The 26,357-nt window shown below is 45.3% G+C and overlaps 1 protein-coding gene and 1 long non-coding RNA gene across 5 annotated transcripts in view; one reads left to right on the top strand and one right to left on the bottom strand.

Moving 5' to 3' along the window:
- Positions 1–1,616, bottom strand: part of SH3PXD2A (SH3 and PX domains 2A) — a 246,485-nt gene extending 244,869 nt beyond the window's left edge. For all 4 annotated transcript variants that reach the window (XM_070633632.1, XM_070556688.1, XM_070556678.1 and 1 more), the window contains exon 1: positions 1,221–1,616. In XM_070633632.1, coding sequence (XP_070489733.1) covers positions 1,221–1,292 — 72 coding nt within the window. In that variant the 5' untranslated portion in view covers positions 1,293–1,616. The remainder of the gene's footprint in view (positions 1–1,220) is intronic.
- Positions 1,305–5,180, top strand: LOC139073467 (uncharacterized). Its single transcript, XR_011522233.1, has 2 exons — positions 1,305–1,438; positions 2,171–5,180. It is a non-coding gene; the product is annotated as an uncharacterized lncRNA (long non-coding RNA).
- The last annotated feature ends 21,177 nt before the right edge of the window (positions 5,181–26,357 follow it).

Genomic DNA, 26,357 nt, shown 5'->3' with positions numbered 1-26,357 from the left:
CCCATTTATTTCACTATAAAGAAACCAGCGTTCAGAGCTAAGGGTGATAAAGACAGAAAGCCTAGCCCCAGGCCGACATTAGCACGAACCCCAGTCCCCTTGCAATGGGGAAATGAAAGGCATTTCAGATATCATGTGCAGTCTAGGGCAGCAACCAACAGCCTGTTTTAATTGTTAAAATTAATGCTTTGAGCATTCTAAATGCTCCTTTAAGTACCTAATTTGCAAATAAGATGCAGTCCTTCTGCTCTGGATGCCCGGCTGTCTCTTCTACCTCAAGTACAGGAGCAAAGCCACTCAGACAGCCGTCCTCAGGCATCAAGGACACAGTGTTTACTTCCGAAGGTGCGAAGGATGGGAAGACAGGACAGGCAGAGATGAAAGGCAAACGTGTCACACAGACCCGGGAGCTCGGCTCAATCAACCTTAGCCCCTTCTCATTAAGTTTGGGGAAGGAAGGGGGAGGGGCAGCGAGCCGTTCCTCGGAGACCACAGCAAACATTTGCCTCCTCGTGTCTGGAGATGGAGCATCACTTAAGAGGAAATGAACCCGGTTAAGGGTCACGTCCAGAGGAGGGATAAAAGGAAAAGCCACAATTCTTCTCACACCGACGGATACAATGACTTTAAGAAGGAAATCAAAGCTCAGGGCTGAGGGTGGAGTGGGGCAGGGGGTGCGGCGGCCTCCCTGTGCCCCCAGATCCAGACCTACGCAGGCAGAGACCGGGGCTAAGGTGAGAGGAGAGCGCGAAGCTGCCTTCCCCTGGGCAAACCTGTGAAAGCTTCTGGGTCTGGGTGAGCGTGAGCGACCCGAGCCCCCAGGGAGGGCCAGGAAGATGCTCTTTCCCGACGGAGCTTCGCAGCGGGGGTTTGACGAACGCTCCCCCCACCATCCATCAAAGCTCAGGCGGACAGATGACTTCACCGTTGTAACAGACAAGGGCAGCCACTTGCCAACTCCAATGCCAAAAAAAGAAAACGGGACCGAGGGGTGGGGGTGGGGGGAGCAGGGGGAGGAGTGGAGAGGAAGGACAGAAAAGGCTTCCCTGGAGATCACAGCCCTGTGAAGAAACTCCACAGCCGAGGGCTGCCCTGCGGGCACTTAGCTTCAGGACTTAAGAGCGGGGAGGGGCGAGGGGCCACCCGTCGTGGGGGAGGGAGGGGGCCTCCCGGGGGGCCCTGGCCAGCCCCCTGCAGGGGTCGGTCGGGACAGTACTCACATAATGCTTGGAAGGGTTCCTCCGCTTCTCCACGTCCACCACGGTGGCATCTTGCACGCAGTAGGCGAGCATCTTCCCCCACAAAGCGAGTGGCGCCCCCCGGCGGCGTCACCTTCTCATCCCGGTAGGGCTCCGGCTCCTTCTCCTGCTTCCCGGGTCCCCAGGGTCACCGCCACCCTGGCCCAGCGCGCTGCTGCCCGGGCTCCCGGCACCCACAGGTACGGCCCCGGGGTGGGGACGGTCCCGGGGGGCAAGCGAGCTCGGTGCGCCTGGGGCGGCTCCCCGTGGGCCTGCCGCGCACCCCTTCCTCCTGCGGCGCCGCCGCCGCTGCCGCCGCTGCCGCTCTCCGGCTCGTCCGCCCGCTCTCTCCGCCGCCCGGTGGGTCCGGCGGGAACTGGCGGAGCAGAGGAGGGGCGGGGGTGTGTCCCGCCGGCGAGGGGACGGGGCGGGGGCCCCGGAGCCTGCTGTCAGCGCGCTGGGGAGGGGCCAGCGGCGCCCCTTCGCCGCGCTCTGGCTCCGGGGGGCTCGGCGCTGGCGGAGGCTATGGGCGCAGGAGGCGGAGGCAGAGCCGGGCAGGCAGGGAAGGGAAGGGAGGGGAGGGGAGGGGAGAGAGGGGAAGCGCGCGGGGAGGGGCTCCAGGCCCGGGGGAGGGGCTCGGGGCGGCGAGGAGGGGGCTGCAGCCCGGCCCGAGAGGCCAGGGCGGGCCGACGCGCCCCCACCGAGCCGAGAGCGCAGCCAGCGGCCTGGCGCGACACTGGGCTACTTCGCCGGGCACAGAAACTCAGGGTGGCTTCGGAGGGAGGAGGGGCGGGGGGAAGTGTACCCACCCTGGCCTTCGGTCTTGGAGCGGATCTGTGCCTTTTTGTCCCCATCTTTGCGTCCCCCTCCCACTCCTTTCCCCCAGATCTCTTTAATGAAAAGTAGTTTATTACCCTGCTCTTGCTGCCCAGGCCCCCTGAGGAGGAGACGGGAATGGAGAAGGGGCCAGCATTAAACCCTTCAAGTCGGAGCCTCTTTTGATAAACCACCTGCCCCCCTGAGGGTCACAGAGGGTGAGTTCTCCCCGGAAATGTGATCGATCCGCTGCCTGAGTCATTCATCGATCTGGGCCTGTGTAACTAACCCGTGACATCATTTACCAGCCAGGTTACAAGACTGCATAACGCGACTGCCTTAAGCCCAGGGCTCCCCTGGGACCCTCCCCTGGTGGCGAGGAGGGAAGGGAGCACACAATGGTGGGAAAATCCACTGGGTTGGGGGCCAGCTCGTCATTGGCCCCAGGCTCTGGCTTTCTCACCGCCTCTCCCTCTGGTCTGGAAAACCAACTTTCCAAGCCACTTGTCAGTCTCTGGACTTGGAGTACAATTACTATTTAATTCAATTTACACCCCTATCCCCCACCCCCCCCCACCCCCTGTATTTCAACATTTTTTCCATTCTAGTTTCAAATATTTAAAGAGGTAGTGTTTTCACAACTAATCCTATTGTTTCACAGTCACAATAAAGCTTTGTGACTGTGGACTAATGTGAAACATCGAAAATGGGGGCGAAGAGCTTTATGACTTTATTGTGTTCACATTTTCTTCTCTGCACTGTCAGAACCCCTGTACCCATCTAAGACTTGATTCACACATTTGCTTGGTGCACAGTATCCCACTATTCCTCCAGTCTTCTTGGGAAAGGATGCTAGAATGCCAAAATGTGCCACTAAGTATCTGACCTGGAGCAAATCACTCAATGCCTCAGGCTTTAGGGTCACCTTAAGGTCCTCATTTGTAGAATGTGGGTGCTCAGCTAGAAAGTCCTTTAAGCTTCCCTTCTATATACACTCCAAACTCTTAGCAGTAGTTATTTCTATGGAGACATTTTTGAGTTCTTTGTTCTTCCTAATGAACATGTATGGATTTTGATATTTAAAAATAAATATTTTAAAAAATCTCTTCTTTAAAATTCCAGAATTTTAGGATTATTGAGCACCTATTCTGTGCTCATTCACAAGGCACTAAGAGACAGAAGAGAGTGAGACAGTTAATGTTTATGGAACTGAAAACTGAATCCAATAGACAGATGCTTGTCCCTTCCCTCAAAAGACCAGACAGTCCAGCTGAGAAAGGGGGAGACCATTAAGACTGTATCTAATAAAATGTGCATTAGCACTCCAGAAAATGGAGGCCTGGAATAATCAAGGAGAGCTTCAGGGAGGGGCTGTCTCTGTGCAGGGCCCTGGAGGATGGGCAGAGTTTGGAGCACCTTGGAATATTCTGCGTCCTCGGAACTCCTCCAAGCCAGCAGCACTTGCCCTGAGCTGCTTTGACATGTGTGTATCTGTCCATCCCACACCCCATTTCCTCTGAAAGCACCTGGTGCCCAAGGACTGGCTGTAAGTTATCTTGTACTTTTTCACACTCCTCGTCCAGCCAAGCACGGCACCTTAAACACAGTAGGAGCCACGCTACACGAATCCACTGAATGAATGATCGGGGGAGAAGAAAAGGCAGAGCGAGGAGAACATGAGCAACCTGCAGCCTGAACCAGCTGGGGACAGGCAGAGGACCAAGAGGACAGTGTCCACTGGGGGAAGGGTCAGGGAAGAGGACGAGGCACAGGAGAAGGACATAGGAGAAGGATAAGTGTTGGTGGTCCAGGTTGTGAGGGACCTTGACACAAGGCACAGGGCTTCTCTCTCAGAGAAGATGATAGAAAACCACTGTGGATGCTGGAGCAGGTGTCCTGGGAGAAGGTGACCTGGCAGTGGCGCTCAGTGACGGGAAAAGGAGGAAATAAGACACCATGCCCTAAGCAAGGCCTGTTCCCTGTGGGGGTGGGAGGGAGAGTGGGGACAGGTCCTCAGCACTGAGGTCCCCTCCAGGGAAGGCTGGACTGTGGGAACCTGGGAGGGCCTCTGATGATGAATCAAGACAGCCTGTGGGTTCACAGTAGAGGGTTCATAATGGCACCTGGCCACTCTTCCTCTGTGGACTGCAAGGTGTTCTGGAAGTGCGGATTAAGCCTGAGAAGCCCCTGGTGAGCGGAGCTGGTGTTCAGCTGTTGGAGGAACAGAAGAGGAGGGGGGCTGGCTTGGCTTGCATCCCCTTGTAAGTCAGAGCAGTTGGCTCCCCTAAGAGGTACTACTGGTTTCCCACCCACCTTCCTTCTTCTGGACCGGGATCCACACTAAACATGACCCTAAGCAAAGAGATCTGGAAGAGAGAGGAAGGCTTCCATGCTCCCTTGCTGTCCTAGTGACTCAGTGCTCACCTACAAGGTGACGGCCTTCTTCCGGCCAAAGAAACCCCAGACAACCTGACATCTCTTAAGTTCGTGGTCTCGAAGCACAACTTGGGTACTCCCCGCTTCCCCTGTGCTCTGGAATTACTCCACCTGGAGGAAACAGCTGAGCGCCAGACCCACTCCAACCCCATGGTGCTGAGATCTCAGGATTAGTTGGGTGGAAGTTATTTATACCTGTGGGAGAAAAGCTCTTTTTCCTCCTGAGGCCATGTGTCCAAGAGGCTGTAAATATAAAATGACACAGGCTCTCCTTTCTTTCTGGGGTACATTTCACCGTCGTGTAGGTGTCCTTCCCAACAGGGCTTCAGCGTTCCTTTCTGTTCAATACACTCTTCCTGCGGGTCTCACACGTGCCTGCACTCCCCAGAAATGACTGAGACCACCTGAAGGCTCCCTGGAGACAGGACTGTCTCATCCATTCAACAGCCCAGCATGCTTGGCACATAATGGGTACCCTGAGTGGTCTGTGTTGAAAACATCTGCTGAAGGAGCCAGTAGTGCTGGAGAGGTGTAGGTAAACTCTGTTTTGCCACCTCCATCAATGAGCTGGGGATGACTCCAATCCAAGGACATTGTGTGAGTTCAAATGAGAAAATATAATCCTAAAAAGACCCCCAGAAGTTTAGGATGAATAAGGGAAAGAGGACCCAAAATAAAGATGCAAACTGACTGATACCTGAAAATCTGATTTTTCCAAAACAGATAATTGTAGAATGCTTAGAACCAAAGAATTTCCCTACTGGAAGGGACCAGAGATGTTATTTATTCCTCTAGTTTTACAGAGCAGCAAACTAAGCTGAAAGAAACTAAGAAAATTGCCTGTTGCCACACAGCTAGGCTGTCCCAGACCAGCCGTCTTCTCCTCCACCAAGTGTATGAGCCTCTTCATAGGCAGGAGGAGTTCATCTAAAGGGCACACTTAGCGCATTTACAAACACCTTGCCCTCCCTCGAACCCTAGAGACCCTCATTCCAATTCTCATTCACACAAGAATCACACCCTGCAATGGAGGCAGGACACTCCTCCATGGCAGGGACCTGGGTGTCTCCACGATCCTCTGTGCACATGCAAATCAGCTCCCCAAACGCACCCTCTTTCCCATGTGGTCTTCGTGACCACCCCAAAGAAGGCAACATACAAGAAAGCACTGAAAACAGTCAAATGCTAAACAAAGGCACAGTATAATTCTCACTTCCTCCTCAGGAAGTTCATGGCAATTGGTGCTTGTTCATTTGGTTACTAATCATACATTGACCTAGGACAGCTCAGCCACTACTGTATTGAACTTTTATTTACGTCTTTTATTGTTTTTTTAACTTTGCTGTGCTTAGGTTGTGCATTATAAACCAGTAAGAAGCCTGTGAGGGTCTTGAGGACCATGAACTTAGACTCTGGCACCACCCTTGTCCTACTCAGCGCCTCGGCCACCTGACACACACACCCAACACAGCACCGGGCTTATACGTGCTAGGCACTCAGTAAATGGCTTGTCTTTTAAAATTACTGGGATCTCAACAGATTTGTAGGTGCTGCTGCTGAAAGTGATGCCTAAGAAGAGTTAACAGAGGCAGGACTTACCCACCCTGGGTTCTAGTCCCACTCAACCACAACCCAGCCTTGTGACCTTGAAGTCACTTCCCATCTCTGGGTCTCTGGTGATCCTTCTGGTCCCTTCTGAACTCTAGGATGGTGGATAACTATTATGTAAAGTGAGGTCTAACTGGACTATTACCCAGAAATGTGCAAATTGGAGGGAAATTTGGGGCCCTCTCCTGGCCAAAGTGGTTTTAGCACCTTCACCTCCAGCAGCTGGCCTTGCAGTGTCCCTTTCAGTCCCTAGCTGTCCTCTGGTAGGGACAAGCAGGAGGGCCTGGCACAAATAACCTGCCAATTCATAGACTATAAGCAGTCCAGGGCCCTTGTGCTTTTTTCTTTCTTCTCTCTCTTCTCCTCCGTCTCTTTCTTTCTCTCTTTCAGGTCAGCCTTAATTGAGTTATGTTTGGGGAGTGTCTTGAGGATGGTTCCTCCTCAATTTGGAGTAGACAGTGAGGCCAACTTCCATTTTCTCTAGGGGAAAGTAAACTGCTGGCCAGACTTCTCCTCTCTTTGGTTGCTGGGAATGAGACGAGAATGAGGCACCAGCTCTGCCCTGTCTTCTCAGCCCCACTGCTTACTAATTGCAGCCATAATAACACACCCTTCCTGCTGGCCAAACCACCAGGTGGTGGAAGTTGCCTCTCTCTGACTCCCCACACAAGAAGTTCATCAGCAAAATCTCAACAGGCTTCTTTACATGATGCCATTGAGAGTCTCAGCCTCCCGTCTTAGCCTTGACTCTGGGGAGGGTCCAAATGGAGCAGAATTTTTTGATCGAACCACTTCAAGGTCCAGCCTTAGCAAATGACTGTGCCCCTACAGTACCGGAGGGAAATCTGGTAACTTGCTTGGCCAAAGAGGCCAAGGACACAATTAGAGTCACAGAGGAAAATTATTCCATCACTCCAGCCTGCGTCCCTAACACTGGCCAGACATCTGGTCCCCAAACTAGCACATTGTGTTTTAAGACCTTTAGGCATGAGAGTGTGGATGGTTTCATACATCTGTCTCAACTACAGATCATGCGGCAAGTGTATTCCTGCCTGGTAGGGGGTTACCAGCATCATCTTGGTATAAAAGATTAGTCTGCATAGTTCCATTTAACCATAAGCCACCACAGATTTTCTTTTTCAAAATCCCCTGGATTTTCCAGAAGCCAGCAAACCCTTAGTTGGCCACTGGCTGACAAAAAGAACAGAAAAAAAAAATTCCCTTGGGGAATTCAAAGGCAGTCTCTTTAAATAGCCTGAAACCACAAATAACCAAAAATATGAGTCTGATTTTGGTTTGATACCCCCCGCCCCCACTTTTTTTTTTCCAATTCTCTATTCAGAAATGTCATAGAAATTACTGTTTTTCATCCTGTTTGAATCCATATGTCTGTTTCAGGTGAAAGAGTCAAGACTCTCAAAGTCAAGTATAGCTCCAGCTCACATCCTGCCCTTTCTGTCTCAAGCAGAAGATATCCCTGTAGTTGGTTCATTTCTTGCCCAAGAGGCTCAAGCAGGCAGAGGAAGCCTCAGTAGGCTGGGTGTTCCCACCTTGGTGAATCTGCCCAGGATTTGGACTGTCATCCACAAGGTGCTGCCCCAGGCAGATTATTGTGATCACTTTGATTAATCTTACCACCTAATATATGAATAGCGCATGTCTTAGTTAAGACTGTTTGGTTTACAGGCACTAGAAATTCAGCTGAGGCAGCTAAAAAAGGAGAGAGAGCTTTATTTCCAATATACAGCGGTGTCTCATTTTCCACAGACATCTGGGCTTCTCGGAGGAGAACCAGGAAGCAGCAAATCTTGGAGAACAAGATACTTTTCTCCATCTCTTATCTCTGCTTAGCACTGTGTGTCTGTTTTACCCTTCTCTATCTGCAGACTGTTTTTCTCTGTTTCTTCGCCCACACAGCAGGAGTCCGCCACCGCCCAAGCGTCTACCAGTCCCATTTGTCCAGACAAATCGTGGACTCACTGGCCGCCACTGGAGTCCAGATCCCAGTTCCCAGGAAAAATAATCTGATTGGCTCAGCTCTGGTCATGTGTCTACCCTGACCCAATCAATTATCGGGGGGTGGAGTCATGTAGTACATACATGATTATCATGAACTAACCCACTGGGTCAGGAAATTAATTCTAAGAAAGAGGGCTGGTGTGAGTGGCTCACACACCCCAAAATACACCTCAATTATTGTTTACTTTTTCAAAGACTGACTTTGTTTATTTACTCAATGAATATTTGTTAAGTTAGCAACATGTGTCACCCACTCTTCTAGGAACTGGGGCTACACTTGGGGGAAACCAGACAAGGTCCTTGTCCTTAGGGAGTTTATCACCTTTGGGGAAGATACCCATTGTTTTAAATATCATACAAATAAATGTAAAACTATAATTGTGACAAATGTTGTCAAGGTGGGGCAAACATATGCTAAAGTATGAATGGTGGCGATCTCTGGGGGAGAATGTAAAGTTTTAAATTTTGAAAATTAAATTTACCTAAAATTAAAAAAATTTTAATTAATTAAAATTGAACATGTCCTTCTGTAATAATAAGAATTGTGTTTTATTAAAATTTGCATTTTGAAAGGATCACCATACATGGAAAACAGTATGGAGAGTCCTCGAAAAATTAAGAATAGAACTACCATATGATCCAGCCAATCCACTGCTGGGTGTTTATCCAAAGAACAAAAAAACATGAATGCATAAAGATACACGCGCCCCTATATTCACTGCAGCATTATTCACAACAGCCAAGACTTGGAAGCAACCTAAATGCCCATCAAGGGATGAATGGATAAAGAAGATATGGTATATACATACAGTTGAATACTACTCAGCCATAAAAAAGGATGAAATCTTGCCATTTGTGACAACATGGTTAGACCTTGAGGGTATTATGCTGAGTGAAATAAGTCAGAGGGAGAAAGTCAAACACCGTATGATCTTACCCATATATAGAAGATAAAAACAACAACGACAACAAACAAACTCATAGACACAGAGATTAGATTGGTGGCTACCAGGGAAGGGGGGAGGGAGGAGGGTGAAAGAGGTGACAGGGCACATGTGTGTGCTGATGGACGGTAATTAGTCTTTGGGTGGTGAACATGATATAATCTACACAGAAATTGAAATATAATGATGTACACCTGAAATTTATATAATGTTATAAACCAATGTTACCTCAATTAAAAAAATATATATATATAAACAGTAATTTAAAAAAAAAAGAAAGAAAGGATCACTATGGTCCCCAGGTGAAGGGGCCTGGTAGGTGAGGCAGACGGTCAGAAGTTCTGCCATGAAAGACAAGAGATGACGACAGGTTGGACTAGGATGATGGTCCTGGGGTGGAGCAAAGGGAACTTTAGAAGGCAGAGTGGCCTGTTTGTCAGGGATGAGGGAAGCGGAGGTGCTGTGGACAATTGCAGGTTCTTGGCCTGCATAAGTGGGGGGATGGTGGTGCTAGTCAGTTTTCTAAATTTTTTCAGTCCGTGATATACGGGACTGATGTGGTCAATATCCAAAGTTCCCTTTGGCTACAATAATGATCATGATAACAACAATTAAAGTAACAAAAACAATAGCAATATCAGCAATTGTTTATTAAGCTCCTATTGTGTTGTGCCAGGAATTATGCTGAGTAAGCACTATGCTCATGTATTTATTCCACAAATGGGAATTCAGTCACAAACAAGAATGTCCTCCCTTGTGGCACTCCAGGCTAGGTGGAGGAAACAATGACTCAGGTAAGGGAAAACCAAGACCTTAGGGCCCCTCCAAATCTCTGTTTTAAAATATTTGTTTGGCATTTATTTAATGAGGGCTGGAAGAGATTAATTTTTTTTCTATTTTATTTTTTATTGAGGTTAAGATAGTTTACAACCTTGTGAAATTTCAGTTATACATTATTATTTGTCAGTCATATTGTAGGGGTACCACTTTACCCTCTGTGCCCACCCCCACCCCCCCTTTCCCCTGGTAACCAGTAACCTGTTCTCTTTGTCCATGAATTTAACTTCTACATAGGAGTGGAGTCAGTCAGAGGCTGTCTTTCTCTATCTGGCTTATTTTGCTTAACATAATACCCTCAAGGTCCATCCATGTTGTGGTGAATGGGACGATTTTATCCTTTGTTATGGCTGAGTAGTATTCCATTGTATGTATATATACCATACTGGAAGACAGAAATTTTTTAAGTGTGTACTTCTTTCTCTACATTCAAAGTAAGCATTTATTACCTGGACTGAAAGCAATATTTTCTGACTCATCTTTTATTTCATGGTTTTTCATACCTGGATAATGTCAGTCACCTGCTTGTTATGAGTAAAAGAAACATGGGAATATAGCTTCAAACTCTTAAAAGATATTTTGAGTGTTGTTTTTTGGTTTTTTTTACTTTCATGGAGGTCAGATGTTCCCTATTTTTCTGGAGTTCTTGTTTTTTCTTTAATTTTGTGGGTTGGGGGAAGAAGAAGTTTTCTGAATAGTTAACTTCTTGGAGAGCATAATAAAAGGTCTGAACTTACTTTAAACAAATAATTCTTTCCAAGGAACTATGACTAGGCTGTGCATTACTGCATATTGACCTTGCAGCTGGGGGTGACTACTGCTGACTCACAGGGCTGTCTGCTGGCAGGGGTCAGGGCCAGCCCAGCCCAGTCTACAAGTGCACAGCATCCCGCACAGGCACACACTGCAAGAACACTCTGCAGAGATGGGAGGTGCCAGTGAGCAGGGATTTTGAATCTCCACTTGAAGATGCTATTTACTGTGGTAGGAACTGGACCATTTGTGCCAGGAGATGCTTGGAAAATCCCACTCTTCCAGGCCAAAACGCTTAGCCATTTGTCTACCCTGCTTAACACATGAGGGGTTAACAAAGGCAATGGTTGCCTTTTCGTGCATTTTCTTATAATGGCACGAAAGAGGTTGTGCAGATGTTTAGAAACAAAACAGAAAAATCTCACCAACGGATAGGCAAGAAACCATGCAGATAATGTCTGATTACTAATTCATGATATTACTAAAACATAAGAATGCCAGTTCTATAAACACGGGGATACCTGTCCATTTTCTCACCATGACACACCCCCATGCTCAGAACAATGTCTGATGCATAACAAATTTTCACTAAACGTTTGTTAAATGAATGAGAGTAAATATTTTCGACTTATTGGGCCATAGGATCTCTGTTGCAACTACTCAACTCTGTATAGTATGCCTTTACTATGACCCAGCAATTTCATTCCTAGGTCAATAAATGGTGTTCCATTCATACAATGGAATACTATATACCACTGATAAAGGACAAATCAACGCTACATGCAACAGCCTGGATGAAGCTCGCAGACACAATGTTGACAATAAAAGAGATTCAAAGTGCATACTGTATGATTTCATTTATATAAAGTTCAAAACAGCCAAAATTAATTTATGCTGCTAGAGGTCACATTAGTGGCTGCCTCTGAGGATGAACTGGGTGAGGCACAAAGAATTGGGGGGTGCTGGAAATGGTCTCCATCTTGAGCTGGGTGGAGGTGCTCAGCTCTGCACTAGAGTCTGCACAGTGTATGTAGGTTATACTTTGCCGTGGATTGAATGTTTATGTCTCCCCAAAGCACGTTTGTTGAAACCTTAATCCCAATGTGATGGTATTGAAGACGGAGACGTTGGGAGGTAATTAGGTCATGAGGGTGGAGCCCTCACGATGGGATTAGTGCCATTATAAAGCATGAAAGAGGTTGTTTTCTCTCTCTCTCTTTTTCTCTCTGCCCCACCGTGTGAGCAAATGAGGAAGAGGGCCCTCACCAGAACCCATCCATGCTGGCACCCTGATCTGGGACCTGACAGCCTCCAGAACTGTGAGAAATAAATGTCCATTATTTAAGGCAAGCAGTCTATGATATTCTTGTTATAGTAATCAGAATTGACTAAGACATACCTCAATAAAAAAGAAAAAAATGAATGAAATAAGACTACACAAATTATCCCAGATAAATTTCCATCAGATTCTGGTGACTACAAACAACTAAGTTGCAGAAGGATATGAACAGTATACCATTTATGTAAATGTTAAAAATTTTAAAAAATACTATACATGACATACATATGTTTAGGGATATCTACATCTGTGGTTTAAGTATTAAAATGGACAGGAAGGGGGCTGGTCCCGTGGCCGAGTGGTTAATTTTGCGCGCTCTGCTGCAGGCGGCCCAGTGTTTCGTTGGTTCGAATCCTGGGTGCGGACATGGCACTGATCGTCAAACCACGCTGAGGCAGCGTCCCACATGCCACAAGCAGAAGGACCCACAACGAAGAATATACAACTATGTACCGGGGGGCTTTGGGGAGAAAAAGGAAAAAAATAAAATCTTTAAAAAAAAAAAATGGACAGGAAGGATACACACCGACTTTAGGATAGCAGTGACCTCTGGTGAGAGAGGGAAACCAGAAGATTCTGTAATTGTAGTAATACACGTCGTTTAAAAAGGAATTGAATGTGGTAAAATGCTGATATTTGTTAAAACTGGGTGGTGATAACTTATTTTTCATATTGTTCTCTGTACTGTAAAGTATACTTGAAACATTCATGATTTTTAAATAATTTATTAAATAAGGAAATCTAAAATTAATCAGCGGGAACAATGAATGTGCTCTGATAAGGATAGAAATCCAGAGTTGGAGGTTATGGATGTCAGTTTCAGTTTTACATTAGTGTCAGAATCTATTTCTATATTTTGTTATTGTTTCACAGCATCGAGTAATTCTTGATTCACAGGAATACAGTCCTTGCAAACAGTAAGTCTTTAAGCAACTTGTCTTATAGTTTTCTGACACTTCAATGAAACTAATCCAGAAGCTTTGAAAGAAGAGTCATAAGAATTTTCTGTTTTAAAGTTATACTACTAATAATACCTAACAACTGCTCGCATTCTTAAGTTGATTCCATTTCAAGGGGGTCAATGAAAGGTTCCTCTGCTAGTTTTTACTGTCACTGTTCAGCAAAAAATATTTTTCAGATATACTTTGTAAACCCATTAAGATGGTCAATGGTGCCATTTAAAAAATCTGATATCTTAGAGTCTTAATGTGTCAAATATGTTGCAAAATTTCAAATCAGAATTATTTTTTAATATAGAGCCGTGACTTGGCTTTGATTTCATTGCTAACACTTTATGTTAAGTTGTTATGACAAGAAAATCTCAGTGCTGCAATGCAGCTTCAGCCTGCTCAGGTTTGTAAAAGGACCAGCTGCAGCATTCAATTTAAATTTAATTCATTTAAATAAAAGAAGTATTTAGCTAATAACAGGTTTTCTTTAGCCAGATAGAGAGTAATTCCTTTTCTCACTTGAAATGGTCATAACAGCATCTTGCTCTGGCCTGAAAACTGAAAAGTAAAATTTGGATCTCATTGCCCTACAACGACCCCAAAATGCCTGGAACGTCTCCAATGTGAAGACTACCCCTCAGCATCATTGAGATGACATATACAACGCATTTTAAGATGCTGTCTTCTTGATAATGGCTAATGCTGGATGGGTGCATCATATAATGACGGCTTAACCCTGACTCAGGCACAGCTTCATAGAAGCCACTACTCTCTCACTTTCTCCGTCATTGTTTTCTCATCATTTGAATGTCACTACTACATTTTTGTCAATATTTCATGGCATAGTAAAAAAGAAAAAATCTTCCTCAGAATAGCTTTTCTAAATGCATAAATGGCAGAGGAGTGTGGCGGGGAAAGAATGTGGGTCTGGGTTTGGATTCTGTCTATCATTATTCTTTGTGCAATCTTTGCATGTTGTTTAACCTTTCTAAGCTTCAGTTTCTTGGCTATAAAATGGAGATAATAACGCTTACCTTATGGGGTCATTTTCAGGTGAACACGAGATAATTCACATGAAATGGTTAGCACAGTGTGGACAAATGGTAAATCCTCACTAAATATTAGCCCTTACGATTATTTATTGTTATTACTGTTATTTACTAAAATAAGCACCATTTGTCCTTTGGTCTTGCTGGTTTGTAAAGATCATACATAACTTTAATCTTCAAACATCAAGCAAGTTGGATTCATTCCTTTATTCAATAACTATTGAGAACTTACTCTGTGAATAAGATAAAGCAGAGTCCTGCCCTCAGGGAACGTGCATTTCCAGTGTGATCTGTGCATGTGCAAATTCCTCTCTGGCCGAGTGGTCAGACAGTGGTTCTTGATGCTCTTCCACAGCAGCCTACTCTTTCAATGTTCTTGGTGCCCGATTACTAATAGGTCTTACTAATAATAGCTTGAAGTTGCCTAAGCTTTTCCTTAATAGTATGTTCTCCTTCATGGGCACTGTGTTATTTATGTGTGGCATCTAGTGATTTCCATCACTAGACTTCTTTGCATATGTTTTTACAAAAACATTAAGCTGTTCATTTTCCATGGAATGAAACGGAAAGCCTTGTTTTCATGCTCCACTCTGTTTAGTCTCAAAATGGCACAGCAGCTTGGCAGGGTCTATAAAACTAATTTGCAAAATTTGCTACACAAAACATATTTAGGTCTTGGGTAATTTTTATTGCCATAAAAGGTGACTCCCCAAAACAACTAAATACCTTCACGCTGTCTTGTCTTTGAGTGACTTTGCACGACCATTTTCAGCACACTGCTGTCATAAACTATTGTCAGTGAGGCTGATGCTTTGAAGAATTGGTCTGAGGTAGGATATTTGACATCTTGGTCCTGATCAAACTCATCACACCCATCATCAAACTTTCTTCTTAATGTCCTCTTCTTACTAGTGAAATTCATTTTCAGTTTTAAGGGTAATTAAGTCCAGTTGAAGAAAATATACATTAGCAATTCAGGCACTCCTATCTAATGGCTGTAGTAGGATAGAGCCTCGATAAGAAATGTAACATGCAAACTAGTTATTGCAGAACTGACTATTGAACTATAATCTGTGCATTAGCCCTGTGGTCACCAATGTGTTCCCATTTGGAATTACAACACATCTGGATGTGGGTATTACTTATGATTTGAGTTTTAAACATAGCTTTGGAAAATTAACTCTTATGATATAACGTGTAACAGGATCCTTTTTATGTAAAGAGATTTACAGATGTGTATCAGGCACTGTTAGTGCCCTGCCTCGTTCCCCTCAGTTCACCCCAAAGATCCGCAGCTTCAGTGGGGTTTCCTTACACGAGGCAGCCTCTGCCCTCAAGCACCTGTGTCTCTCTGTTTGAGGTCTTACTCTGGCTGTGTGCTGCTGGGAGCAACCTGCAACCAATGCGGGACGGGAGTTGTGGGTAAATCCCCCAACTTCCTTGTTCCTGGGACAATTCTGAAGTGTGTTCTACACAGTCTCTCACGGGGCGCAGTGGGATTGAGCGCTGGTTGCCTAAAATGCTAACCTGTTCATTAACACACGCTTCTTGGCTTTCTCCCTTTTCTGTCTCACTTCCCCACTCCCTCACCGTGCTTCTTTGGATCACATCCCTCCAAAATTACTCACATCCAAATCATTGCAATGCGACTGCTTTGAGGGAGCCCACAGTTAGACACCATGTAATACACATCAAATGATGTGGAAGGATTCACACCTAACTGATAAGGGTCTCATAGGCACAAAACAAAGCGGCTGTCCAGCTCACTAATTCTCCCACTTACTACATAAATGCTACCTCTTTCCTTTTGAAGAATTGCTCTCCTTCCAAAGGCAACTGCCTACCTGGCCATAGTGGTTGGTTGAGGTTGCGCATCTGATCCAAGCCATTGATAACACTGCACACCCTGGCAATGGTGATTGGTCCATGGAACAAATGTAACTCACACTGAACTAATCAGAGACCTCTCCTGGGATCTTTCTAACTGGTGCCTTTGGAAGAGAACTTCTTTCCTTGCAGAGCTATGAAGCTAGGAGCCCAGAGCTGACCTCAGCTGTCTCTCTCACCACGCAGAGAAGCCTGCTCACAGTGAGAGAGTACACAGTGATTCTCAGAGAGAGGTGAGAGAGGAGCAACAGGAGCATCTTCATGGGGTTTGAATTCTTAGGGCAGCTGATCCTAAACCAGCCCCACTCTGTCCCTCCCCACAGTTTGGTTATGTAGGCTCCCCTACGCCTCATCATGCTGGCATATGCTAGCTAAAGCCTTTATCATTTACAACCAAAGAACCCCACTTACAGATGTTTAACTTTGGGGCAGAAAGTTGGATTGGGAATGAGGGTGTGGGGCAGGAGGATCACTTTTCAGATACTGTGTTTTTCAGTTTTACAATTTCCATTTGATTCTTTTTTACAGTTTCCCAATCTCTCCTGAATTTCTCATCTCTTCACCTAGTATATGTATCTTTTACTGTAGACTCTTCAACATGTTTATCAAACTCATTTTAAAGTCCTTGTCTGCTAATTCTGGCATCTGGGTTGTTTGTGAGTCTGCTTCTAATGACTGGTTTATCTTTTGATTATGGGTCACATTTTTCTTTTTCTTCACATATCTGTAATTTTTGTATAGTGAACGCTGTGAGTATGTTCTAGAGATTGGACTCTGGTATCTTCCTCTGATGAGCGTTTTCTTGCAATAGGCAGGGAAATTACTGGCGGATCACATCACTGAAAACTTGCTTTTAGGTTTTGGTAGGATGGGTCTATTTTAGTTTTAACCTCAGCACTAGATAAATACCTTAGCCAAAAATGTAGTCTTTACTCTTAGATGGTGCCTCTTCCATGGTTTCAACTGAAACCTTGGGCTGTTTACCAAACCCCTATAACTTGGTGAGACTTTCAACCCCAAACTCTGTCTCCCCCATGATGGGCAATTACTGAAATCTGCTCAGTCTCATCGGCTGTTGTTTTCCTTTTGGATTCCTTGGAGTATCACCTGGACAGGTACAGTTCAAGGGTCAGCCAAGGATTTGAGGAGAATTTATACACATATTTGGGGGCTTCCTACTCTGTGACTCTCTCCTTTCCAGAATTTTCTCCTCAATTTCCAGCCACTCTAGTTGTAAACTCCTTCTCAGAATCATCAGGCCAATAAGCTTATAGCTTTAGTCCCTCAGTGACCCCTACCCTGTGCAAGCTGCTTGTGGTCCTCAAAGTGTGGTCCTTGGACCAGTATCATTAGCATCATGGGGGAACTTGTTAGAAATGCAAATTTTGGGGCCCCACCTCAGACCTAATGAATCAGAAACTCTGGGAGTGGAGCCCAGCAATCTATATTTTAACAAGCTTTCCAGAGATTCTAATATACATTCAAGTTTGAGAATGCCTGCCTTAGGGGCAAAGCTATATAAATGTGGGTCTCACTCAGAGTGGTTCCCTTCCTTTTCTGTCTGGATGCTCTCCAGTGCCATCAAATAGGGTTTTTGGGGAGGGGATTGTCCAGAATTGATAATTATTATTTGTAGAGAAATCAACCTTAAACAAGCTACTCTGCCAGATGGGAATTTGGACATTCACTTTTTAGCATATATCCTATACTATACACTGTTTGAATTCACTCCCCCAGCATATACATTCTTTGTAATTTTAAAAATAAGTTTAAAATATTTTAAATTGAGAATTGAATGCAACATTTGTGAAACTCTGGAAGCACCTTATAGCTTTATGGAACACAGCTTGAAATCTCTAGTTCAAAGCATATGATTGACAGTATGGTTTGGGATTAGCTTCGACCATGCATAGGAGTATCTCCATGGCAACTGTCACCATAGCATCAGGCCTCTGACAGAGGCAGTAAATGAGCTTGTGCAGAGGAGAGAGGAATGCAGTGTGGTACCTTCCTGGTCCCCAACCCAGGAAATCCCAGAGACATGCCTTGCACCTTGACAGACTAAGAAGCCTGCGGGTACTGACCAGATGAAAATGACTCCTTTGCTACCAGCGTCCTCATTTCCAGAGTTCCAACCTGTTTCCAGAGCGGGGGGTGGGCTCTTCTTAACTCCCAGGGGTCAGATTCCCATCAACCGTGGTTCCTCAGGCCTCACATGTTAACCTTACCTGCTTACATTGCCCAAAGTGCAGAGGGTCCCTGCTACTCAGTGAGAAGCAGGCACTCTCCCTCAAGAGGAAATTTACCTTAAGTTTTACAGTATTCCCACCCTACTAGACCTTTGGGATAGAGAGAGAGTTCATCTACAAAATCACTCCAGCCTTGTCCCCGCTCCCCGAGACAGACCCACTGCTGTTCTAGCCACGAAGGAGCAGGCACTGGGCGGTGCTTCTCCAACTTTGATGTGCACACGAGTCCCCTGGGGATCTTCTTAAAACGTAAATCCCGATTTAGCAGGTGTTATGGGCTGAACTGTGTCCCCTCAAAGTTCACACATTGACGTCCTCACCCCCAGCACCTCAGAATGTGATCATATTTGGAGACAGGTCTTTAAAGAGGTGATCAAGGTTAAATGAGGTCATGGAGGTGGGCCTTAATCCAATGTGACTGGTCTCCTTATAAGAAGAGGAGATTAGGACACAAACACAGAGGAAAGGTCATGTGAGTACACAGGGAGAAGACAGCCATTTACAAGCTAAGTAAAGGCCTCAGAAGAAACCAACCCTGCTGACACCTTGATCTGGGACTTCTGGCCTCCAGAACTATGAGAAAATAAATCTCTGTTTAAGCCACCCAGTCTGTAGTACTTTGTTATGGCTGCCCCAGCAGATGAACACTTCGGTTTGGGGAGGCAACTGAGATTTGGCATTTCTAACAAGCTCCCGGATGATGCTGATGTTGCTGGTCCAAGGACCACACTTTGAGTAGCAAAGCCCTGGAGAATCTGGTTCCTTTCCATTTTATGGCATTGTCAGCAGCTTCCCAAATCGCCTAGCAGGTAGGGGAACAGGACACTTTTTCTCAAACTCTGCCTTCCTTAAGACGGCTAAGGCAATAGTGCTCAGCCTGTTTATATTTGCAGCACTGTTGAAACGTTAGAAATATGGTGGCACCTGTCAGGGGATGAGTCACAGGTTGGAGGATGTAAACAAAAGAAGCGGGCTGGACATAATAGGACCTGATGGATGCAGTAGGTCACCGGCGAGCTTGAGCCTCGTCTAAAGTGCACAGCTGCTCCTCTGTCCTTGAGCCAGAATATGAGCTTAGTGGGGTCAGATTTTCCAAAGTTTCAAAAGAGCCTAGAAATTTGGATTTTTACATTAAATCTCTAGATTTTTAAACTTTTAAATGTTGGCAACTCCGTCCATTTATTTTTGAAATGTGAAGCAAAGGAGCCTCCTGAGGTCCTAGACATGTTCTTGACCTATATCTTGTTTTGAGAGTATACACAGTAAAAATTCATTAAGCAGTACAACTAAGATTTGTACAATTTACTACTTGGAAGTTATGCCACAATGAAAAACCTGCATGGGAATGCTGCACGTCAACCCCAAGGCAGTCGTTACCTGTGGGGTGGAGGTGGGGAAGGAATGGGGTTGGCTTTACCTGTATCTCTAACGTTATTTTTCTTTAAAAAGACAGAGTTGAAGCACATATAGGAAAATATTAACAGCTGTCTAATTTCAGCGGCATCTAAGTTTTCTGCTTTATTATTTTCTGCATGTTTGAAATATTTCATAATTAAACATTTGTAGTATTAAAAAAATAAAGCCTGAAAATACCAACACTGCATAGGCCAAACCCCTTGGAGTCACTGAACCACTCTCTTGGTCTCCCTCGGGCTCTGTACTGCTGTTTAGGTAGGAATGTTTTCTGCTCTGACCCAATTTTCCTACATGCTTCAGAAAATACCTGTTCCCTCCTTGCCACGGGTGTGATGTGATGTCACCCCACCCACCCAGCCCAGTCTCCTATATGACCTTTATCACCAGCTTCAGCTGTCATAAAAATACAGTTTACACATCAACCGGAATTGAACACACACTGTGTTTGGGTCACAGTTCAGAGCCATCAGAGAATGGGCTTCTCTCATCCTGAAAGCAACACAGCCTAGTGGTTAATCTCACAGAGCAGAAACCTGGCTCTTGCAGTTACTAGCTGCACACCTTTGGGCAAGTCAGGCTCAGCCTCAATTTGCTCATCTGTAAAGTGGGAATGATAACAGTACCTACATATCTGGGTTTCTGAGAAGATTTAAGTTTGCTGAGTGTTTGGTGCATAACTGTTCAATACTCATTAGCTATTATTAAGTACTTAACATTAGTGCAATCGTACTTTAAATATCTTTCTTACATCATGGATTAAGTCTGAGGCCACAGTGCTACTAAATTGGTAGCTGACCACCAAGCCTTAAAGGGAAGATACTTTCAACTCTGATGCAAGTAGCAAATGCGATCAAACGTTGTCACGGCTGCTGTTGCAGAAGCAGAGGCAGTCAAAACTCACTTTCTGCCTTCCAGGAACCAACCTGTTTCTGTCCTTTGTGAAGGACCCTGAACTATACGAAAGCAAACTTTAAGGGAAAAGAGAATTGTAGAAGCTCCAGGCTGGTTCATATACTGGCTGCCTCAAACCTCAGGGGGAGGGCACCTGCCCCCTCCCTTTGGACAGCGGTGTTGCCAGGGCAGCCTGGCGTGTTGACTTTCAGGGTTGCTGTTTGGGGCTTGTTGCTCAAGGTAATGCTCGCAGGAACAGCACCCTGCCAGCGGCTTTGTAACCCAAAAAGGGCTTTAGCAGTGACTAATTCAGTCATAAAGGATGCACACAGATCCAAGAAAATCTATTCCCTAAAGGAATATGATTTCAACTCCTTTGCAGTTGGTGCTTCTTTGCCTTTTAAGCCACAAGCATTAGGTTTCTCTGTCTGAAATTCCAGCTCTCCCATGCTGCATTCTCCAGGAGGCCGTTTGCTCTGGTAAAGCACAGAGACACGACTGGTGCCTGCGGTGGGGGAGAGGAGCTCCTTACCCTGAGAGAGCATTTCCTATGTGGTCAGAACATGCACTCTTTCAGCACTTCTGCTGTCTCCTGTTCAGAGGCCCACGGGTCTCCTGAGCCCCCTTTCCCTTCCATTCATCTAAAACTCCCGTGGCATTTACCGTGGTCTGTCCTGCAGAACCTGGGAGTGGCCCTGGCCTTTGCCACTCTCCTTCACCCCTAAATTGGTGACCCACCTGAGTTCTATTCCATTAACATCTCTGACCTCTCTCTCCCGCCACCATCCCAGTTTAGGCCCTCACCACCGTTCCCCAGGTTACGGCAGCAGCCACGTCTCTCTGGTCTACCTGCCCTGAGCTTGCCCTCGTGCAATGCTCCTCCACTTTGCTGCCAAAACAGTCTTTCCAAAAAGTACATCTGATGCCAGCTTAACATCCTTTAAGTCCACCCCTCCCCACCCACACACTGTTTCCAGACTAAATGTTCCCAGTACTGCCAGAAATCTGAATTTTTATGAGAATTCCCCATCGCTTTTTTTGTTTATTTTTAGAGTTACAATATTTTACACACTAAAAAATTATAAAACATTGTAATAAGTCTCCCACCCACTCCTGGCCCCCAATTCCCTCTCTGAAGAGGCCACCCTGGTCACCAGCTTCTTCTGGAGCCTTTCAGACATTCTCACACACACACACACACAAACACACACAAAACCTCTTTTTTATACAGATGGTAGCCAATTTTTTTTAAGTTGGTATAAGATTTTAAAACTCCGAGGGTCAAACAAGACATGTTTGCATCCACGGGTTCTAAATCATGTAGGCATGTGCTTACGACCCACTTGACTGAAAGTTCCCTGAACACGTTCCCCTTTATAGCTAGCTTGCACACAGTTGGCACTCAATAAGTACACTGCCTCTCCACTGAAACATTTATTAAGCCCCACTCTGCTTACTGCTGGGTCTGTCACAGACTTTGAGGTGAACTGTGATGTGGGCAACCTCTGAGGAGACACATGGGAACAGTTAAGTCTGGCTAAGTGTGCAGCCCTGTGGAAAGGGAACCAGAACTCAGCTGGCTATAGGTTCAGAAGCTGCCCACCTCCCATTTCTCCTGGTTACCCGGGTCTACAACAGATGGACAGAGACAGCAGCTCCCCGGCCGTTCTCGGGCTTGCCCTAACGAGGTGTCTGCGTGTGCGGACGGCCCGGCCCCCTACAGAGCGCTGACACCAGCATTCCCAAGCCAGCTGTCATTCCCAGGAGCCGGCGTTCCATTTCTTGCCCTGCACCAGGTCAAGGCAAGCCGGGACGGGACAGAAACCACAGGCACAGGCAGCTTGCTGACTCTTCCCCAGGCGCTGGGCTGGGCTGGGCGGGGCGGGGCTGGCTGCTGGAATGGGTCGGGCCTTTTCATGTTTCTTCATGTTGCGAGAAGGCTCACTGCTCAGGTGGTTTGGGACCCTCTCCTAGGTTAGATTCTATTCGCTCACTTGCCTGTGTTCACAGGTCACCTCTGGCTGGTCAGCATGTCCGATGGATGCAGGAGAGAGTGATATTTTCGGTTCATGATAAGGTGGACCCCACTGAGGAAACGTGACAAACTCTCATCACCTTTCTCTCCCCCACACTCTGAAGTGCTGACTTCCAATCGTTTCCGCAGTGATGCAGGACAGGTGGTTTCGGAGGGAGCATGCTCCTTTGGGAGGGTCACAAGCAATTCCCCTGGAACTGTACTGTGACGTCATGCCTTTCTCTCCCACTCAAGGGACCACTGGAGAGGCAACGTGACCTTGTTCTAAGATTCACCTTGAATTTATCTAATTGTCGTGCAATATGACTCTTACTCTAAACTCAGGTGGGTAATACTTGTCATATTCCTTTTCTTCCTTGATTTCAAGTTACCTAGGGCCTGGAGACCTCATCCTCTGGGCTGGCAGGAAAATATGGGTGGTAGTGGGGTGGGGCAGGCTGTCCCCTTCCCTGGGGACGTGTGAAAATCCAGGAGGTTACGTGGGCCTGGAAAATGAGGATGGGTCCTCTCTTCTCCTGAGACCAAGTCTTCTGCTGATATCCCCAGTGGGTCCCTGTAGAGAGGCAGGCTTGTGGCAGCTTCCGTTCCAAGCTTGGGAATCTTGGCTGAAGCTGGGAATCCTAGGCCGAGGCCCTAAGCCTCTGAGACACGACGAAACCTCGCCATAGAAGTCCTGCCATCGTGCCACCTGCCGCAGGCACCGTAGGGAGCACCTTCCGGTCTGCAGTGCCTGGAGTCCACTAATCTCCAAGCCCTCCCAGGCTCCAGGCTTCCAGAAAACATAAGCCAGCTTCTCTGCACAACTTCTGCATTCAGCCCCCAAACCAAACCTCCCTGAGGCAAGGCTGGCTTCCTGCATGGAAAGAAGAAATAAAATACCGGAAAAACAAACCCCACGCTAATAGCTCAATATATTATCCTACCACCTAATTTATGTTAGAATAAACTAACCATTCACAAATTTCAGTACATCACAAAATTCAAGACTTGTCACAACTTAATAGTGTCACACATCACAGCATATGTGACACCAGCATGGCTTTGCTCTAAAGTAGGGCTAAGAGATGGGAGGGTGCTCTGCCCTCTCCCCTGCTTCATTTGCTCCCTCCACCGACTGGCCTCAGAACAAAAAGATGAAAACCCTTCTCCCTGAGGAAGCGATTTCCAGCCAAGAAGATTATAAAAGGAGTGTTGCCCAGAGCCCCAATTAACTGTACCAAACCCAGTCAGTGATGAAAATGTGGGCATCACCTTATTATGATAATTAGGCTATGCTGATTAAAGTGGAAGCAGCATTAAGATGATTTCTATTACTAAAGCTATCTTCTCCGCTTAATTAGCACTTTCGTAAAAACAACCTTAGCTTTTCACATCAATCTGACTGGAGACAGAGTTACTGAACCAGAGCTGAATGGCATCTGGTTTAGGAGAGTTCTGAGTCGATAAAATGGTGATTGGTTTTTAAAAGATCGCTGCCTTCATGTATTATTATATATAATATTTGGGCAGGCATGTGGCCAAGCACTTGAAGTTATCAAATTGGGAACCTTGAGGCTTGAGTTCTTCAGGATGTTTATTCCAGCTGTGTACTATCTAGGACCTCGGCAGCTGGCCTCTGGGTTGGCTCTGCAGCCAATACCACCGCTAGAACACATGACCCCGGCCGTCCTCAGCCTCTGCTGGAAGCAGTGGCTAATGTCCAGGACAGAATTGCATCCGTCTAAAGGTGGCTCACAATTAACAGATGACGCATCTGTCTAAAGTATGAGCATCTGTCTAAAGGTGGCTCACAATGAACAGATGCTCACCACCACTCACAACTAAAGAAATATAAACTCAAACAAAAACCAGAAATCATTTTTACCTATCAGATGGACAGTGATTAAAACTATTGATAATACAAAGTATGGGTAAGCTTGTGGGCAAACAGTAGACTCATAAATCATTGATAGGAATATAAAATAGACCAGTCTTTTCAGTAGGTAATTTGTCAATGTCTATTCAAATTTTTAAACGCTCATGCCCTTTCTCCTGGCAGTTGCATTGCTAAAAATTTATCATACAAATATTCTCACAAATGTATGCCAAGAAAAGAAAAATGTACAAGGATGTTTCCTGCAGAATTGGTTGCAATTGCAACAAACTGGAAACCAATTAAATGCTTCTCAATAGGGGCCTGGTTAAATACACTAAGGGACAGCCATACAATGGAATTTCGTGACCATTTAAAAGAATGCAGTCAATCCTGCATGCTAATGTGGAAAAAAAAAAACCCTCTAAGACACAGTATTAAATAAAAAAACCAAGATGCATCTAAAATGCTGACACAATTTTTTCTGGAAGATAGACAAAATATTAACATGGTCATTTTTCTAACAACATACATATAATCTAAAAGAATACAGAGTACCTGGGAAGTGGTAGACCATTTTTGCCCCTTCTTTGTACTTTTTTGGTATTAAATTTTTTTTAAAGAATAAGGCTATATGTATATAAAAGTTGAAAGATGTCTGTGAGAGATTATATTTTCCAAAAACAGCCAGAGCAATATTCCCAGTTCTACATGTCCTTCTAGAACCATGTTACTCCCCATCAGGAGGTGGTTTATTCCCTTCCTCTTGAAACTGGGTGGGACTTGGTGACAGCCTCAACAATTAGAATGCCATGGAAGTGACACTGTGTGGCTCCTGGGGCTATGCACAAAACGGCCATACAGCTTCTGGCTGGGTTGTGCTCTCTATTGGGATGCCTGCTCTTGGAACCCAGTTACCTTGCTGTGAGGAATCCCAACCGAACCCACAGTGGAGTGGTTTTGAGTATATTCACAGAGTTGTGTAAATATCACCACTATCTAATTCCAGAACACTTCCATCACCCCAAAAAGAAACCCTGTACCCCACAATTCCCTCTCCCCCCATGCCTTGGCAATCATTAATCTACTTTCTGTCTCTATGGGTTTGCCTATTTTAGACTTTTCATATAAATGGAATCATACACTATGTGGCCTCTTGTGTCCGGCTTCTTTCACTTAGCATACTGTTCTCAGGGTTCATCCATGTTGCAGCATGCATCAGTGCTTCATTCCTTTTTATGGCTGAATAACATTCCACGGCATAAATACATTTCTGTTTATCCATTCATCAGTTGATGGACATTTGGGTTGTTTCCACTTTTTTGGATATTAGGAATAATACTGCTGGGAACATTCATGTGCAAGTTTTTGTGTGGACATATGTTTTCACATCTCTTAAGGCAAGTACTTTAAAGTCACCTGTTAATATTAAATGATACGTAATACATAATAAGTAAATGATACTGAATAATAACAAACGATACATAATTAAAATAATTCTTATTCATTAAAGCAGGTTTCCTAAAGCAACAAACCTGTTCCCTCATGGTAATTCCGATGTAATATGGAACACTACACTAATAAATGGCACTATTTGAAACTCACTTTTTTCACTAATTTACACAAACTTTTCCCCAAATCAGTGTGAATTCATGAGACTCCACTTTACGGTCTCTATCTAAAAATACTAGGGCTATCATGTGGTCTTCAAAATTCCTCTCTTTATGTTCCAAAACGAAAACCTATCATTTTAATCGGAGGGATTTGAGTCTCTTCAGGAATTTGGGGTTTGATTTAGAATTCCTGTGAACACAGAATCTTGTGCTGTGCTGTGACCTTCCTGTTTGGGTTTACCTAACAAAAGTTCAGTAAAAATATGCTGTATTTTTTTAAAATTCTGGATTACATAAAAACTCACTAACGTGGGAGTTTGGGCTCACATTTAGAGCCTCCACCAGGAGACTATCACGCAAACAAAAACTCTATTGCAAGGTTCGCCAACAGACACCATTCCCTTCAGGATGGTCCAGCTTTCCCC

The sequence above is a fragment of the Equus przewalskii genome, chromosome 1 (genome assembly GCF_037783145.1).
Source record: "Equus przewalskii isolate Varuska chromosome 1, EquPr2, whole genome shotgun sequence".
NCBI lineage: Eukaryota > Metazoa > Chordata > Mammalia > Perissodactyla > Equidae > Equus > Equus przewalskii.
Note: the sequence above shows the minus strand (reverse complement) of the source record. Positions and strands in the feature narration are given on the sequence as shown.